Below are 18,575 nucleotides of genomic sequence, written 5' to 3'. Positions count from 1 at the left end.
CCTTTGCATTTTTTTAATAGTTGCTCTAGGAGTTTTCATATACATCCTTAACTTCACACAGACAACTTGAGCTAATATTGTTTCATGTGAAACATAGAAACCTGGCAACTGTAAGGTCCACTTACCACTCTCCTTCCTATATTTTTCATATGTATTACATCTATATACGTTATAAACCCCACAAGACAATGTTATGATTTTGCCTTAAACACATATGTTTTAAAGAAATTAAGAGAAACTTTTCTGAAATATTTGCCATTTCTGAGCACGGAAGATTGATAAGAAGGCTGCACGCACAGTAGCTCTGCCCTCACGCTGCCCCTTTCCAGCCCTGTGCGCTTGGGCACATCCCCGCACACTCGGCCTGGGCCCCTCCCTTGGGACAGGTCAGCAGGAGTCTGAACGGCCTGCAGGCTGCAGACTGAACCAGACTGCCGTCTCTCCCACATACACCGCCACTCCACGGTCTCTAATTCTTGAGAAATGGCTTTTTTCTAATGTGGACTTTTAGTTCCTGGGGGCAAAGCAGCTTCCTTCCCAGGAAACTTGCAGAACAGTTGCCACGTATGTGATGACTCAGATGCTGTGCTGCTGCCCCTGACGGGTCTCCAGGCCCCTCTCCTGACATCTCTCGGGAGGGTGCGGAACAGGCCCCGGCACTTGTGCCACGTTGCCTTCTGTCCTGAAGCAGACCCGCCTGCAGTGTCAAGGAGGGTAGGTTCATCTCCTCAGGGAGCCTGAGGGCCCTAGGGCATGAGTGCTGCGGTGAGAACCTTCTGGTGATGAGGGCTGCACATAAACAGCCCCAGGCAGAGAGGGCCAGGTTGCACAGGTGGACCAGTCTAAATGATCGCAAATAAATTGTTACCTGGACAGGACCAAAACTTTAACAAAAAGTATTTAAATTTTAAATCTGTTTAGGTTTCCAGCTGCTCTGAGACAGGAATTTCAGACAGGCTCTTCTGGTACGTTTTCAGCCTTAATAGTACCAAATCTGTAAGCCAGCAAGCTAGGACAGAGGAAATAAAACTCCATCTCTTTGTTCAGAGAGAGACTATCTCAGGACTCTCTGATGCCCTCTGTTCCTGTCTCCCTTCCATCAGCCAGGCCACCCCAGAAAATTAAATCTGCCCGTAACATCCTCCTGCACTAGCCTGTCATCACAGAGCTCCACTCACAGCCATTACTGACTTGAAGGAAATGTTACAGCTACAGCCTTCCAGTAACGATGCTCTTGCTTGGGCTTGAGTGGGATTTTTACTGTTTGAAAGGGAAAAAACTGCCCATGCCACATGGGACTCGTATACTTCTAAAAAAAAAAAAAGAATAAGAATGCTGCTTGATTCATCCACCTTGTTACCCTTTATTAGGGCAGAGGAGGGGTGTTTAATACTCCTCTGTGCCTTCATTCCTAAGGGAGCGTTTCCAGACCAAATGAGGTTAATGGTGTCATTTACTAGTATTTCTAAACAGGTGGCATCCACCCTCAGACTTGCAGCCTCGGACCGGAAATGGCTGTTGTGTTCCAGGCAGGAACAGCCACGGGAGGCACAGGCAGCTCAAGGCTGTGCACAGGGCGCCTCTGAGAATTTGGTGGCAATGGCTGCTGGGAGCCGCGTCTCACACCGCTGGGCACGGACCCATCCATCTGACATATGAGGAAGCCAGCTTAGTGGGGGCCGGGCCTGCCAGGGCCACCCAGCTGCTGGCCGGTCACTCTGCAGCCTCTCCAGCCGATGCAGCGCTGCCCCCCTCCCCTGCCGCAGTGTCAGCCAGGCTGAGTGGCAGCTCACTCCTCTCTGAAATCGGGGGTGTTTCTGGCTCTGCTTCCACTCTGTTAAAGGAAGCCCTCGGCTTCCTCAGAGGAAGGAAGGGGCCAGGGATAAGGAGCTCTAGGCCTCCTCCCCCACCTGCCCTTCCAACTGAAACAGCTCTGCTTTACCTGATTTATATTTTGTGAGTTAATTCAAAGAAAGCCTTTTGCAGCTAAACCTCTGTCCAGTGTGATCAGTGCTAGAGCTGAAGGTGACTGAGTCATCATCACTGTGCTACTTGCCTGCCCGTCCACACCCTGCCATGCTTCTCAGTCTCCCCCAGGAAACCTAATCCCCCCCAGGCCTGACTCCTCCCCCAGAAGCCAGGGCACTTGGGGGGCCGAGGATGCGCATGTCACTTAGGGCCGTTTCCCATGCTTCGCTCCAGGCGTTGATTAGTGCCATATCCGGGCACCACCTGACCTATTCATGTCTAACGTTTTTCTTTAGAAGGAGTCACTTTTAAAACTTGATATCATCACAGTAATTGCTGCCATACAACGGAATACCGTAATTACTAGCCATAACGGAAGGGATCAGTAAAACAGATATAAGAAAAAACCCCACGGTGTTGGTACATCTGGACGGCTATTGCTGTTGGTTCAAAGTTCTGAGACTGAGCACCCTCTCCTTAGAAAGGGGTCGGTGTTTAAGGACTCACCAGCACCAACCTGAGGCTTTCTCCTTGATAAACTCAGAGGGCTTGGAAAAACATTGAAGGGCAAATGACTTGAATATGTGATTCGAGGTTATTTAGCATCAAGTTTTGGAAGGCCCTCAACTTCCCTTTTAACCCCTGAGCATCACACCCTTTGTGAAATGCTGTCTTTGGCACTTCTGAACCAGTTTCCTGAGAATCTCTCTTGTTTTCTGTCACATCCCCAAGGCCTGGAACCTTGCCTGACACACAGTGTACGCACAACAAACACAGAATGAACAAAGTCATTGTGACAGTACTTGGTTTTTGGTGCCTGTGAGTAAGTCCCTTGAGAGCAGGGGTTAGGTCCTGACCATCTTTGCCGCACAGGTCCAGTAAGTATTCCTCGAGTTGAGTTAGAAGATGAGGTATCAATTAGAGATGCCCTTTTTCTCCTGGGGGTGATCGTTCACCAAATGTAAACAAAGATTCTAATGAACAGCATTTTCAGAGCCTCAGGACACAGTGACAAAGCTGTTTTATAATCCTGTCCTCTCACCGTTACCAGTTTTTCCCTGTGCTGTCCCCGCCTCAACGCGAGCTTTCTCAGGGCCTGACTGAGTAAGCAGGGTCCTGCTGATGGCTTCTGTCTTTTGCTAACCTCGGCGCAAGCGAGGCCCTGGTGTCATCAAGCAGCTTAAGGACTCTGTCGAGCGCTGGGGTAACAGGAGTGGGAACCTGTTAGGTCTTTGCAGTTCCCGCATGCTCTGGACAGAATCTAGCAGGCATATGAGTGTACACAACAGAGTGTTTAGCAAAAGTGCCCTCAGTCATGGACAGTTCATTGAGAACAAGAAACTTTAAGCAAAATGAAGTTTCTTTCTGGGGCGATTTAATGTAAGTTTCTCTGTGTTGCTGAGCAGGGAGGGGACACGGGCTAGAGGGATGATGGCATGAAAGTGAGAAACACAAATGTGCTCCTTGTGTGTCTGCCTTAAAGGAAATGATTTCTGTAAACTAAAATCAGTCCTGAAATAGCAGGCAGTACTGTGTCCAGATTCTCAGCAGTCGGAGCCAGCAGAGGGGTCCAGCACTGTCTGGGCACCCTCTGTGGGCTGGGCCAGGGCTTCTCAAAGTCTGGCCCCTGGATCTGCAGCCTCAGCCTCACAGGGAACTTGTTGGAAATGCAGATTCTCAGGCCCTGGCCTGGCCCTACTGAGACAGAAATGATGGGGGCGGAGCACAGCAGTGTGGTTTCTCAAGCCTTCCGGGTGATTCCATGTGAAGACCAGCCTGAGAGCCAGTGGGCAAGGCATTGTGCACACATTATTTCACTGGATCCCTGTAGATCCTGAGGAGCAGGCCTTGGTCCCCATTAACCCATAAGGAAACTGAGACAGTGAAGCTCTAAGTGTACACAGCTGAGACATCAAAAGATCTGCTGGCAAGCCTCTGTAAAGTTTCTCTTTGTGCAGCTGAATCAGTGTTTCTCAAATTGAAATGTGTGATCAAGTCACTTAGCGATTACATGTTAAAATGTAGATCCTGATTCCGAGTCTAGAGTGAGCCTGAGAGTTGGGAGAGTTAACACGCTCCGGGGGTCGCCAGTGCTGCTGGGGCGCAGGGCACGCTGAGCAGGGAGGCGTCAGGAGTCACCCCGGCCTCACCGGGGGCTTGTTAGAAATCCACGTTCTAGGCACACACCTCCCCCCCAGACCTCGTGAATCTGAAACTGGGTGTGGGGCCCCAAAACCTGTTTTAACAGGCTCTGGAGTGATTCTGACTCATACTGAAGTTTGAGAATCATTGTCATATTTCCGTATTAGAGAACTCAGTATTTGCCAGGTATGAAGCCAACTAGTGCTTATGCTGTAGGTATTGAAAGCCACTGAAAGAGAAACTGGACAAAGGAAAAAAGATAGAACACCTAAGCCTGAGTGGTAGCTTGTGTTAAGTGCTTTTCTGTGAGATGAGGATACAAAAATGATTATCACTGGACTACGTGATGGGAGCCCTCTGTAAAGGCTCTTTGCAAGCGCGTGTTGAATGTAAGGCCAGTGGGCGCTAGCACTGCGGTAGGAGAGATCCAGACCTGGGGACACCAGCGAGACCTGAACTTGTTAGGTCTGGCACTGCAAGAGAGGGATGCTTAAATTTTTCCAAGAAAATATACCAGCAGAGGAGATACTTATTTCTGCACTTGTCTCGTATACAGCAAATTACCTGGGGGTGGGGTGGGGGTGGGGAACCAACTTGAGATTTTCCTTTTTAATCTTGTGTAACCTTCAATACTCATATGTATTTTCATTTATATCAAACCAATGCATGTTGCTTTGATATAAGTAACATTTTAAATTACCATCGAGATAAAAGGGGAGAAATGATGTTGTATGGAGTGTTCTAGGTTCATAAAATTAACTGCAGTGAGGAGATCTGACACCAGGTATCAAGATCGGCATCCGAGCAGTTCCCTTCTGTCTCGGTGCCGCGGGGCTCTGCGAAACCAGACTGAGGATACGTGAAAACAGTGGCAACAGTATGTCCATAGCATTAGCAGTTTATGTGAAGGTAACCATTGAGGACCAGGACCCAGAGTGTTGCATGAGGAGTTTTCTTTCAGTGTTTGGGTAACACTGGTGTTTGTTTGCTGTTTGGGAATTTTGAGAAGTGTATCTTTAAGTAGTTTTTGAAAATAGAGCAGACAGAGAAGATCTTTGATCTATGCATCAGATGCTTGTACTGTCTGGGGAAATACTCATCAAAGTGTTTTCAGTGAAGAAAGATGATCAAAGAAATTCTGTATCACACCACTCCCACTGTCATTTTCATTACATGTAAATGAAGGGCGGGTCTCAAATGACTCAGCTCCCAAGATGAGGTCTCTCATCCAGCGTTCAGACTCCATTCATTACGTTTGGTTTTGTCCTGAAGTTGTTGATTAGCAGTGTTCAGTCTTCAGGATTGCTTGCACTGACTATTTAAGAGAACAGTGCTTTTCTTCATTTTAACCAGATTTTTACCCCTTTTCATAATATTTGGGATTTGGGAACACAAAAACAATGAAACAATATTGTTTCAAATTTTCAAAGTTGAAAACTTTGATCAATGCTAGCACTCTTCTGCATAACCAAGAAATATTTCAGTCACTTATCATTCCATTACGAATGTATGTACGGATTTGGACAACCCTTTTGTTTTCTAAAATACTACCTACCGATTTTTATTACTCCATAGATTACGGTAAGAAACGTAACAGAGAATCTCTCTGAGGCGCGGGAACCGGTTTAGGGGGGAGGGTGCACACAGGTTATTTGATGGCCTTGATTTCTCACCGTCACCCCAACCCTTTTGCCTGTCATAGATTTGGCACTAGGGGAGCACATGGATGTATTTTTTCAAGGAGTACTGTATTTGCTTTTTTAAAAAATACACACATTTTATGGAAAACTTCCTTATCAATATTCTACCATGAAACACTTTAGAGACATCAGTATTAAGTATAATCAACAAAGACCAATATGAGTCAAATCATTAATAACAGTGTTTTCACCACAAGCTATAAGGTGAAGAACCTGGTTAATCTCAGTCTCTTATGGACTCGTATTTATTGAACTTCTGTGTACAAGTATTGTGTTAGCACTCAGTTTGCAAAGGTAATCACGTGAGACATAACTCCTGCTAAAAGTAGAATTTAGAGTTGGGAAGGAGAACAGACATCAAATAAGTAAAAAGTTCTGAACTGTAAAAAATGCAATGAAGGAAAAGTCCGTTGAGAACATGTGACACAAGGACTTAACCTCATGAGGGACTGGATGGGCAGGAAATGTCTGAGAAGGCTTCCCTGAGAAAGCACCTCTCAGCTGAGATCTGGAGCACAGACAGGCAGAAGGAAGACAGTGGACTGGGAAGCTTTCTGGGCAGGAGTTACACATGAGGAGGCTCTGGGGTAGTGAAGACCATGGGGAAATGAGAGGGATGGCAGTGTGGCCTGCAGGCTGAGAGCCCAGGACTGAGCGGCAGGGGTCAGTGGTGCATCCGGAGAGCTGGCAGGGGCCGGGCCAGGCCACGCTGCGGAGCCTCAAATCCAGGTTGTCAAGTGGGGATGACCCTAACCAATGGCAAATGTGGTTTTAAGCAGGAGAATGACAGGATTAAATGTCCAGTTTTGCAAGATCACACTGGTTGAAAAGTTGAGAATGGGCTAGGTTGGGGTCGGGGGCGGTTACTGCCGAGTTCAGATGAGAGCTGATGGTAGCCTGTACTCTTGACAGTGGAGAGAAGTGAAGTGGGTAATCCAGAGGTATGTAGAAGTGAGATTTTCCAGGATTTGATGATGGACTAGTCATGCAGATGAGAGAAGGGCACATTGAGAATGACCCCCCAGGGTCACATCCCAGGGTATCTGGTGATTTTAATTGTGACTGATGCCTGGTATGACTTTGTCATTTAGTGATGACAAAAGGAGATCCAGACATTTCTACCAAATGCTGTTCACGTCCCCCCAAGGCGGTTCTGAAGTGAAGGTTAAGGAGGTGCCTGGTACTTATTTGCTCACTACCTTGTTGTTGTGCTGATCCTGGCCTTGACTCATTTTAATTGCTGAAAAGTCTCATGGTTTTTCTTTTCTTTTCTTTTTTTAAAATTGATTTTAACATATCATAGTCAGAGGGATGTTTTCATATATTTATTTCTGAGTTTTTCTCCCATAAGAGATATCCTGGTTTACATTCACTTGTAACTGTATAATTCACAAAATCGATCAATGAAAGTATTAAAATCAATGTATTAAATAGTTACCTAGGTAAATCGTATACTTCGAAAACTGCCAGCTGCTGTCTACATTCCTCGGTTGTGGTTTGCAGTGGAACGTCATCCTCACGCCTGGGCTTGTGGCGGGGAGTCCCAGGGTCCGTGACATGGCACTCCACCTTGCTCAATTTCAGCCTGTTCTGAGTTTTTTTCTGTCTAATTTATTTACACAGATTTTAAAATTATGTTTCAGACTTCCGGTTTTTAGCCATCAATCTGTATTCTCAGTTGAACATAAAATCTTCCCAACATTTTATTATGAAATTTTTCAAACATATAAAAGAGTTAGACGAATTGTAATACATATGCACCGACCACCTAGGTCCTATAGTTAATATTTTGCTCAACCATCTATCTGTCTATAATTACTAATTGGACTTTAATATTTGTTATCAGTTTTCATTTTTAGGTAAAAGTTACATATGGTAAAATGTACACTTAAGTATAACATCCTTGGGTTTGGCAAATGCATGTGCCTCTGGAACCCAGACCCCATTAAGACACCAAACTTTTCCATCTCAGACACTCCCTCAGGCCCTTCCCAGCTATCCCTGCCTCCGGTCCTTCCTTCTCAGCCCCGGAGATTACTTCTCAGCTCAGGCTTACTTCACCACAGATTAGTTTTGCCTGTTCTAGAGCTGTACACAGTGTCTACTCTTGTGCTGGCTTCTTTCACTCATCATCCACGTTTTTAGATTCATCCATGTTGTATGTTATCAGTAATTTTTCCCCCTTTTTACTTCTCAGTGGTATTCCATTGTGTCAATTTACCATAGTTAATTTCTCTTGTTGATGGACTTCTGGGCTGTCTGGGTCTCCTCTGAACATTCTCAGGTGAATCTTTTTGTGACTATATGCTTTTATTTCTCTTGAGTAGACTCAGGAGCTGGGTCATAGGGTAGGCCTATGTTTAATTTTATAAGAAACTGCCAGACCTTTTTCATAGTGATTGTGCAATTTTATACACCCTCCAAGAACATTTGAGAATTCCAGTCGTTCCACTTATTTGACAGAAGTTCTTTTTAGTTTTAGACATTCTGGTGGATGTGTAGAGAAGATACCGTTTTTAAATGATTGTTTTTCTCTTAAAGAGTAATCAGATGATTCTGGAGTCACACACACACACCCCCGTTGTGCTTTTTAGTGCCAGGCATAATCAGGTGTCTGTAAACAAAGCATTTAGCACAAGGACAGCAACATTTGTGGGAACCTATAGCATTTTAAATAATTGAAAGATTGGAATTATGAACTTTTTTTCCAAAAGCAGCTTGTAAGCTTCCAAGGCCTTTCCAAGGAATTCCAGTCTTGAGCTCTGGCAAGAGTGGTACTCACAGTGCAGAAACTTGGTGCTGAAGCCTGTGGGACACACGATAGCAGAATTCCTAGTCACTACTGTACACATTTCCATTACAAAAGGGAAAACAAAAACACTACACTCCAGAGAGACTGGCTGACACAGGAAATTGAATTATGATTTCTTTGCTTTAGTGTGCATGTGACAAAACCACTCGATAGCACAGATTCAAACCTTCCCCCAAATTACAAAGGAAGTGATATTCAAACAGATGCCTTTCACTGAACCAGGGGATATTGTCCTTAGGCCCCAGTTTAACAAGACTGGGACAGGGCTTCCCTCTGGGGCCTGACTGTAGAGACCACGTAACAAAGAGGAGATGGTTTCAGAGCTAGAGAAAGCTGGCTTTGAAATTGGGGTGGGCCATGTGCCAGCTGTGCCATTCAGGCAAGTTTCTCAACCTCTTGAAACCTCAGCTTCTCCATCCATCAGAAGGAGCAATGACCTTCCCTCCATTGCGAGGGAGTTGTCATGACTCGATTGCAGATGCAGAGTGGCCGTCTCTCACAGGCGGCTGCGCTGGTCACAGGACAAGCTGCTCCCTCCTCTCTTCCCCTCACAGTCCGCAGGCCCACGGGCCTCCCCTGGCTGCCCACCAGAGGATGCCGAACTACAGAAGCACCCATTGTGTGTTTGCTTCCTCAGTGTACTTGGCTGGGAATTATGAGGAAATGATTTTAGTGGAATCATTCATACCAAGTTATAAATGATAGGTGGGTTTACACATCCAAGAAGAAAATTCTAATTCTAAAAGAACTTTTTCATTCAAGTGAGTCTTTGGTTATAAAAGGGAGGTATTTGGAAGAGAGACATAGATAACCTGAGACCAGATGCTTTCCATACAAATCATGAAGCAAATCATGAAGCAAGATCCTGGGCGCTGATGCCAACACAGCCCTGCAGGATCTCTGCTTGAGAAGCAGGGGATGGTCAGTCAGTCAGTTGGTCAGTGGAGAGTATTTCCAGTGTCTGCTGCTGTCCACAGGAAAGAGCCCAGCAGAGGCAGATGAGCAATTCAGGGGCAGAGGGTTGGGAGTGTGTGGCGTATTCAGCTCAAGAACTGCCGAATGCAGCATCCTAAGAGGAGAGAGAGCGAGCCACCTCAGCAGATGGACCTGGTACCTCTCCTCTCCCCTCTGCCTGTTCCCTCTTCTCCCCTCAGGGGCCAGTGCACATTTCCATCCCACAGGCAGGGTTGGACTGTGCATCTGCTGGACCTTGGGCTTCATCTGGTTCCATTAAGATTGAAAGCAAAGCCCATGCCGACCTCCTAGGAGCTTCACAGTTCAATCAGCTGGCCTGTGGAGGTCAATGAAAGACAAGAGAGGGATTTTCTGTGTAATCTGGGAGCCAGGGGACTTTGTTCCTAAAGGAGAGATATATTGTGACTTAAAGAGAAAAGTTAGCATTTAAAGTTCACTTGCTTTTGAGCTAACCGACTGAGAAGCTGTGTTCATTTGATCAAAAATTCGTACTCCACTCAGTAGCTTTGTAGCAAACTGTCTTTATTTGTAAAGGAAAAACATAAAACAGTTCACAGAAGAAATTAAAAAGCCCCGTAATTATGGGATAAATGAGTCACAGCCCTTAGTCACATGTAAGACCAAGACCTCACATAGGCTGGCCATATAAATGTTTGTTACTATGCAAAATGGACTGTGCAGAATAATTCATAGAAAACCCCTATTTTAACACTTCAGTTTTACATTTATATTTGAATGGTTCCATTAAGCTGGAACATTTACCTGTATCTGATATATAGGGAACTTCTGACTATTAGAGCTGATGTTACTAAACCAAACTAATCTTCCCTCATAAAGTCCTACACTCTCACCTTTCTTGTTTTCCAGGTTAGCTTATCCCATTCATTCAGTGCCCACAAATGTGTGATGGTTTGAGAAACTGGAAGTAGGTGGATTTAGCAGCAAAGCCGCATGATTATAAGCATGATCGAGTTAGACATGCCCAGCAACAGCCTCAGTTATAAACAAAAGAAATGCAGAACCCCAAGGAAAGCATATTCATCACTTGTAGTGTTAATGACCTCACTCAGCAGTTGACAGATTTTTATGGAGCATTAGCACAGAAAGTTTTTGATAATGAGAAAGAACGAGGTGCTAAACTGAATCTAAAGTTCAGGCTTTGTGAAGAAACATTTAGGAACCTGACTGTAATTGAGGAGCCTTTGAAGAGCTTTTCAGAAAGGTTTTTAAAAATCCTAGGCGTAAACTCAGATTGCTTTTATATGACAGAAAAAATGTATAACATGTCTGAAATATAAACAGGTTACGTATTAGCCTGATAAAAATCTTATTCAAATCCTGTTTTTTGCCTTTCTGCATTTCTGCAGACTGTCAGAGTGAGGACAGCTGACTGGAGCTCTAGATTCTTGCTCTGAAAGTGCGTCCCTTGGGCATCTCCCTACTGTCAGGCTCAGCCATTCTGTAGTGTCTGACTGTAACAGAGCGTTTTTAGTATTATCACCTGGTGTACATCTTCCATCTGTTCATACTATCTGTGCAACTTCTTGCTTTCTGGAATTTTTCAGTTTTTAATGAAATTGTTTGGCTGGAAATGTAACTAATACCGTATTTGAAATCTCTTTCTCTTGCTTTACCAAACCTCTGAACAACTTTAGATTCACAAGATTCATCGTGATTCAGGAGACAATTCTCAGACAGGTGAGAGTACTTCCATTTTACTCTTATACACTTATACGAATTTGTGGGTTCAAGTCTATAAATTACTTGGAGGAAATCTGGACTGACAATCACCACCCCAGAACTTGGATTGCTGAAACCCAAGTGCTGATACTGAAAGGTTAGAAAGTCAGATTAAAAGCAGGATCCCTTTAAAAGTTTTGAATCTTCATTCATAGCAACCTTTTCTGCTGAATGCCTTCCCCATCCTGGTTTCTTTTGCTGGCTAGAAACCGTGGAGAGCAGATACACTCAAAATACACAGTGGCCCGGAAGTCCAGTGGACACAAGTTGTTAGACCATAGTCTTCCCTTTCTTTGAAGTAGTCAGTAACTCTATACAACGAGAAAATGGGGACGGGCCCTCGCCTGGGAGCCAGGAGCACCAAATCACCGTTTTAGCTGCCCTCACCCTCACCTCATACCTTGAGCATGACTCTGTCTGACTCTCCGTTTCCTCAGCCATAAAAGGAGGGGACTGGACCTAATGACTTCTACATTTGAAAGAGCTGGAATTCTTTGATCATTAGAGGGAAAAATCAGTCTGCCACCAAAGATTTAAAATTCTCCTTCCTGCACACACACCGCACATTCCCTCCCCCGCTGGCGGCTTTCCCAGCCACTGGGGCATAAAGTCAGACCCCCAGCTGCTTACATGGTCCCTTTCCTGGATTCTAGAATGGACTGTATTTTTGCCTACTCAGGAAAATTTCATTTGATCTTTCTGAGCCTCAGTTTCTTCATCTGTAAAATGAATTTTTTTAACATTTTTTATTGATTTATAATCATTTTACAATGTGTGTCAAATTCCAGTGTTCAGCACAATTTTTCAGTCACTCATGGACATATACATTGTAAAATGAATTAACAATGCCTGTCTCTTTGTGGTTATGAGGATTAGAGGAGAAAATGTATACAGTATCTAGCAGTACCTGGCATTTAACTGTTTCGTAGCCTCCTTTTCTCCCTACTTTTTCTCTTTCTGTCTCTGTTTCATAGATGTTTTGGTTTATTTCTTTAACACAGCAAGAGTATTATTTTAACTAACTTACAAGCTTCTGGGTGCCAAAAACTGTTAAAAGCATTTTCATATCCTTTATAGTGCCTGGCACTGCCTTGCACATAACCGTTCAGTAAATACAGAACGTTGACAAACTGAAACCACCCCATCTTGGAACACACAGTATGTTCCACTATTTATTAGCTCTTGGACGCTGCAACGCATAAAACCTCTCCAAGTTTAAATTTCCTCATCAGTAAAATGGGGATGGCACTATGTAGCTTTCAGATTGTTGTAATGATTCTATGAGATAATTACTATATTTAAAATAAATAGTAAAGCACCATGTCTAGTGCATAGTAGGTGCTCAGCAAGCATCTGTTGAGAAAAATGAATAAATGAATTCTTTGATTTAAATGGCCTTTATTGAAGAAATAATTTCTCCAAATTTTTAGTCTTTTCTATTGCTAAAGATTTTAATTTCAGCTAAGAAAAAAAATCAGAAAGAATAAGCATTATCCATCTTTGAACAGTTTTTAATGAATGACTTAGAATTCAACAATCCAGCCTGGGCTGTAGCCATAACAGTAGACTCCTTAGTTTAGTTTTATTTAGAAACTACATTTTGAGGAATTCTTGTGCTCTTTAATCCTGAATTTAATCTTAAATCTTTAATAAATTAGATTTAATTTGTTATTTGGTAAACAAACGGTAGCAGTGTATATGATTATCAAGTCCCTAATAGACAAAAAATCATGTGCAAATGACCACTATTAGTTTCTCAGGGTTTGAAAAAACTCATATCCAAAGCCAGGAAGATTACTAAGGCAGAGTCTGGAAGAAAATTAGGCAAAGGGATACTAAATATTTTAAGTTAGGTAATTTAAGACAAGGCCTTACGGCTGTATTCTTCAGGCTAATTTTATAGTAGTCCTGCTTTTCTCTTCATGCTGTATAAATATAATTCAGTTTACCTACTGATTTAACCTTTTTAAAACTGAATCAGACATAAAGTGAAAACAGCAATAGAACAATAATATAATATGATCCTATGTGTGCCTAAAAAGAAGATATATATGCAAATGTACACATGTAATTAACAACAGGCCGCATGAACTACATATTTTCTATGTAGCAGGCAGTGTTCTAAGTGCCACCCATGAGTTAACTTACTTACATCTGACAACAGCCTATGAATGAGATGCTGTAACTGTCGCCGCCTCACAGATGTGGGTACTGAGACACAGCGGAGAAACAGTCCCAAGGTTTCACAGCTGTTAGCTGGCATCGTGGAGATCTGAGTTTGGGCATTTTGACTCTGAAACGGGTTCTCTTAACTACTATGCTTTCTTGCACTTTTTTTTTTCGGTCTCATTAGACAATTCTTTAAAAAGCATTGCATCTTTTTGTTCTTTCTTGGATATGATCATTTATTGGTGTCTGAGAAAAGCATTCTCCCTACTGAAACCTGCACACCTGCCTCCTCTCTTACCACAGTGAGGAGAAATTCTGTGTTGTGGTTAAGTTTCTCTCCTTGCTTATGGGTTAGTCCCACAAGAAGAAAATGCCCCGAGACTGCAGGTTTCTGAAGCCACCCCTGCTGTCCTGACATATTTATCCCCTGGTCCTCACGGGTGGCATCCATCATTTGATTAGATCTTGCATCAATGTGACAGCACATTTTGAGACATTAAATTCAAAGTCTGCAAAGACTAAACATAGATTTTTTAAAGTGCTTTTTATCCCCTCAGAAAACAGGTACAAAAGTGAAAGTGAAATTGATGGGGTTATAAAACCAATTTTTCTTCTCTTCCTTCCTGGGATCAACAGTCTGAATCATCTGATGAAATTATATTCTCAGAAGAACCTTGAAGACCATCTATGGGTCTGACTTTTCAGAGGGGCCTAAAATTGGTCCAAATTAGTTTCTCAAATAAATTCAACTCTCTGTAAATTTGACTAATATTTTATTTCTCTTATTCAAATATCTCCATAAAAGATTTCCCCACCCAGTTAAATGTATTATCCGTCAGGTCAGTTTATTATGACCACCCCACCCCCCAGATTTCCCCCAAGTTCCAGTGTTTAAGGAGATATTTATTCATGGAACTAAACAACCTGTAGTAATAAGCCCCATTACAATGTGATACGGCACCATGAGAAAAGGGCGTCACTTTACAACTAGTATGACGATAACTGTGTGTGTGCCAATGATTTGAAGGGAAAGTGGTTTATTATTAAAAATATTTGACAGTGCTTTAAAAGTAACCCTGTTTTCTTTGGAGAATGAGGGGAAAAAATGTCTAAACTTCACCTGTGAATAAGCTGAAAACTAATCACTCTCCATTACTAATCTGAATTCCTCAGAGTCACTTTCATTCAGATACAAGAACAGGAGGAAAGAGTCCATTGATGTGAAGTCAATATCATCTCGAGGCAGTGATGGTAAGAAGTTTTTCAGACTTCCTTGACTCTAAAATGTAGAAAATGGCAGAGGAATATATTCAAGAATTCATCAGCATGTGAACAAAACCCCCAGGAGCAGGATCACAACTAAACTGGCTTTTTTTTCCCTGTAGGCAGAAAAATTTTTAGGCCTTCTTATTCTTTTTTACTTTTTACAGTCTTTATCTTCTCTTGGAAATGACTCCATGCGTGTTTCTTTATGGCCTGAAGTGTGTTAGGCCATGTAAACACCAGAGCAGCTCAGTTTCAATAACTAGGTCACTCCTCAGTGCTGTCCTTCAAGTCACACTGGGATACCTGAGTGTGAGGCAAGTGGCTGAACTAGCAAGGACCAAAGACTTTAGACATAAGATGCGTAATTTAGAGAAGATGGATAAATCACATGGCACGCAAGGGATGGGGACCAGGAATGTCAAGAACAGGTGAATGGAAATATTTTCAGATGGGTTGACGGTGTAGATAGATAGAATATCTCAGATGGAAAGGATAATGGATGAGGGAATTTCAACTGGATTAGCTGAGTTTTTAGAGATGAGAGCTTGGTATTAAGAACCTAAATGCTCAGGAAAGTGGATGGAGTGCCTGGCCCCAATTCCACTGAGCGTGGGCTCATTCTCCTGCTGACCCCCGCCCTAGTCATGGCCCACGCCTGCCCTTCTGCACTGTACTCATCCAGTTACATGGTCAGCGGCTGAGACTGAAAGTGACAGAACTGCCCACGCTGGGCTTTAGCGACTTACAGGAAAGTGAGTCCTGGGGGATCATCAGGCTGTTGGGATGAGGCCTCAGGATCTCATGAACCCTCTCTGAAATTCCCCTTGTGGACTTGAGACTCATAAAGCCTTCCTGCCATCAAAGTTCCAGGCCAGACCACCCTTTCCAGACCCTGGCAAGTACTGGATGAGCTATCAGCCTTTTCGGATTAAGAGATGGTTGAATTCATTGCTTTGTGGGGGGACTGCAGAACAGCAGTCCTGTGAGAACCAGGCCCCCAGTCCATGAAGGATTCCTGCACTTAAGCCAAGCTGAGCCACCAAAACCAGATACAATTTTCTTGACTTCTCTGCAGCACCAAGTCTACAGAATCGTCGCTACCCATCCATGGCGAGGATTCATTCCATGACTATCGAGGCTCCCATCACAAAGGTGAGTGGCAGCTGCGGCCTCTACTCTGCAGTCAGGGCCACTGAGCACTGGGCTCCATTCTGGAGATAAAGTAATGACTGGCAGACTACTGATATCATAGAGTTTACAGTCTGGTAAAGGAAACAGATATTAAATAAACACATAATACATAGTTATAAGTAACAAAAACTGCTATAAAGGAAAACAGCAGGGTCCTATGAGAGAAAATCAGGTTAGGGCCCTGTTTTGGTTGGTGAGAGGGGTGGTCAGGGATCTCTCTGTAGAGGATGTAACGTTTGAAGTAAGACCTGAAGGGAGAAGACCTGAAACGGAGAAGAGGGAGGAGAGGCCTCTAGGCAGCAGACACGGCAAGGGATGAGAACTGAGGTGGGACAAGTGGGGGATGGAGCAGCTGAGGACCTGAGAGTCAAGTGTGACTGGAGCTGGGAGAGCAGAGGGGAGAAGATGGTGACACCGTTACGCAGGGCTCAGTTCATTCTGGCCAGTTGGGCTGTAATAGAGAGTTCATGTTTTAGTTAATGCGTGATGGAAATCACTGGAGAGTTTAAAGTAGTGGAGTGACATGATCAAGTGTGTTTATTGAAAAGAACACCCAGCTGCCCTGCAGAGAATGGGATGGAGCTGGCAAAAATGAAAGAGAAGATGCTAGTTAGGGACCTTTTCCAGAATTCCAAGCAAGAAATGGTGTTAGCTCTACTAGAATTATAGTAGTGGAGTTGGAGAGAAATGGACAGATCAGTAAATATTTTGGGGGTAAATTCAACTTGTCTTGATGATGAATTACATTGTCATGCAGGGAGAGAATTCAGGAAAAGTGGTATGTCACCCAGGGCCTCCTATGTTTTTGGTTTGAGCACAAGATTAATAGAAGTGGTTTTTTCACTGCAATGTAGAACAGCTCTTGTCTTTCATTTTTTGGTTATGTTTGCTTTGGGAAGAGGGGAACAAGATTATGAGTTTAGTTTTGGACATGTAAGCAAGATATTCCAATAGATATGTCAGGCAAGCAATTGAGTATATAAATCTGAAGGTCAAAAAGGAGGTCGGGGCTGGGATGTAGATCTGAGAGTCCTTGGCATCTGGATCATGTATGTCCAAAGTCATGGAAATGAAAGAGCTCATCTCTGAAAGGACTGTAGAGTGAGAGGAAGGCCCGGCACTGATCTCTGAGGAACGCCAACCTGCAGAAGAGAGCTAGAGGAGAAGGGTCGGCAAAGGAGCCTGAGAAATTATGGTCCCCAAAGCAGGAGAAACACTGGGAGAAGGTGGGGTGAAAAGCACGCTTCAGGAAGAAGGGAGTGGTGCTGTGAAAGCACTAGTCCTTTGTGAGCAACAAGATGTGTTATCACCTGATTTCTTTTAGAGTCTGGGCACTCGTATGACTTTTGGGAAGAAGAATCCTAATGTCCTCAAATGTATTCTTTCTCTCTCTTTACATCCTTAGGTTATAAATATAATCAATGCAGCCCAAGAAAATAGTCCTGTCACAGTAGCAGAAGCCTTGGACAGAGTTTTAGAAATTTTACGGACCACAGAACTATACTCCCCACAGCTGGGTACCAAAGATGAAGACCCTCACACCAGTGACCTCGTGGGAGGCCTGATGACTGTGAGTGATGAGGGAAAACTAGAAATACAGGGCAGATGACATTAGGTTCACCCCAGAATACATATAACACACAACACATACACTGTTACCCATGGGTGTGGAAACACCTGCTCAATGGGCCAACATCAGCTTAACCAGAAGCAGCTGCAGGAGCACAGATGGATCACTTGTGCCCAGAACTCGTCCTTCGGAATTTTATTTCAGCAAAGACTAAACGGATAGTTGACTGAAGGCTAAAAATGCACAGTGGGCCCTTGTTTACTTGTTCCCCTTGACCTGGCACAGTATTCCACTGAGGGTTAGGGCTAGGCTTCCTTCGACCTCAGACTCTTTATACAATGGGAGGGTTGGTACTTCGAGGACAGCACCAGTTTGCAGAATCTTAGCTGTAGAATTCTTTCTTTGAGTAAAAGCTTTATATGGAGTTCCCTTTATAATCAGTAAAAGCAGAGTGGAGCTGTTCTGGCTTGGTACGGGGAGGGGAGGAGAAGCCACCCCCTGCCAGCACTCCAGTACCACCACATGTAACCCCCCAAAGTAGCCGATTCTAAGGAGCCATCCTGTTCCAGTGTTTCTGATGTGATCTGTTTGGCTGTAATCATCTATCAGCAAGTGAAGAAAAAGAAAATTCAGATTATTCATTTGTGCTCCTTATTGGAGGCTGAAGCCGGAAGAGTTCTTTGGGAGAAAATGAGGCCCAAGTCATCTAAGAGTTTTACTTTGAAGGTTTCTGTCTGCTCCTGTCACCAAACGCTGAGTATTGACTTGCTTTCTGGCCAGTTCTCCGTGTTCCTACTAAAGGTCTCTGATGAGCCCGTAACTTGAGTGACCTCCTCTTCCTTGAGTGCCCCTGGGCTGGCCCTGGCTGCCCCATCCCAGTGCAGTGTAGACCTCAGTTCTAAAGAACACTGGCAAGGGTCTGCCAGGAGGCGCTGGCCACTGCGGAGCTGCGGCAGGAAGACTGGTTCCTAGAACAAGGTACCTGCCCGCCCTCCCCCTGCGCCACACCCTCCTGGGCTTCCTCTCCAGGTCATGTAGCACT

General features: G+C 44.0%; 1 protein-coding gene across 4 annotated transcripts in view; it reads left to right on the top strand.

The window, feature by feature from the left end:
• Window positions 1–18,575, top strand: part of PDE8B (phosphodiesterase 8B) — a 283,401-nt gene that overhangs the window by 250,540 nt on the left and 14,286 nt on the right. For all 4 annotated transcript variants that reach the window (XM_015245637.3, XM_072958471.1, XM_072958472.1 and 1 more), the window contains exons 11-14: window positions 11,253–11,295; window positions 14,680–14,757; window positions 15,848–15,924; window positions 17,369–17,533. In XM_015245637.3, the coding sequence (XP_015101123.2) occupies window positions 11,253–11,295; window positions 14,680–14,757; window positions 15,848–15,924; window positions 17,369–17,533 (363 nt within the window). The remainder of the gene's footprint in view (window positions 1–11,252; window positions 11,296–14,679; window positions 14,758–15,847; window positions 15,925–17,368; window positions 17,534–18,575) is intronic.

The sequence above is a fragment of the Vicugna pacos genome, chromosome 3 (assembly GCF_048564905.1).
Source record: "Vicugna pacos chromosome 3, VicPac4, whole genome shotgun sequence".
NCBI lineage: Eukaryota > Metazoa > Chordata > Mammalia > Artiodactyla > Camelidae > Vicugna > Vicugna pacos.
Note: the sequence above shows the minus strand (reverse complement) of the source record. Positions and strands in the feature narration are given on the sequence as shown.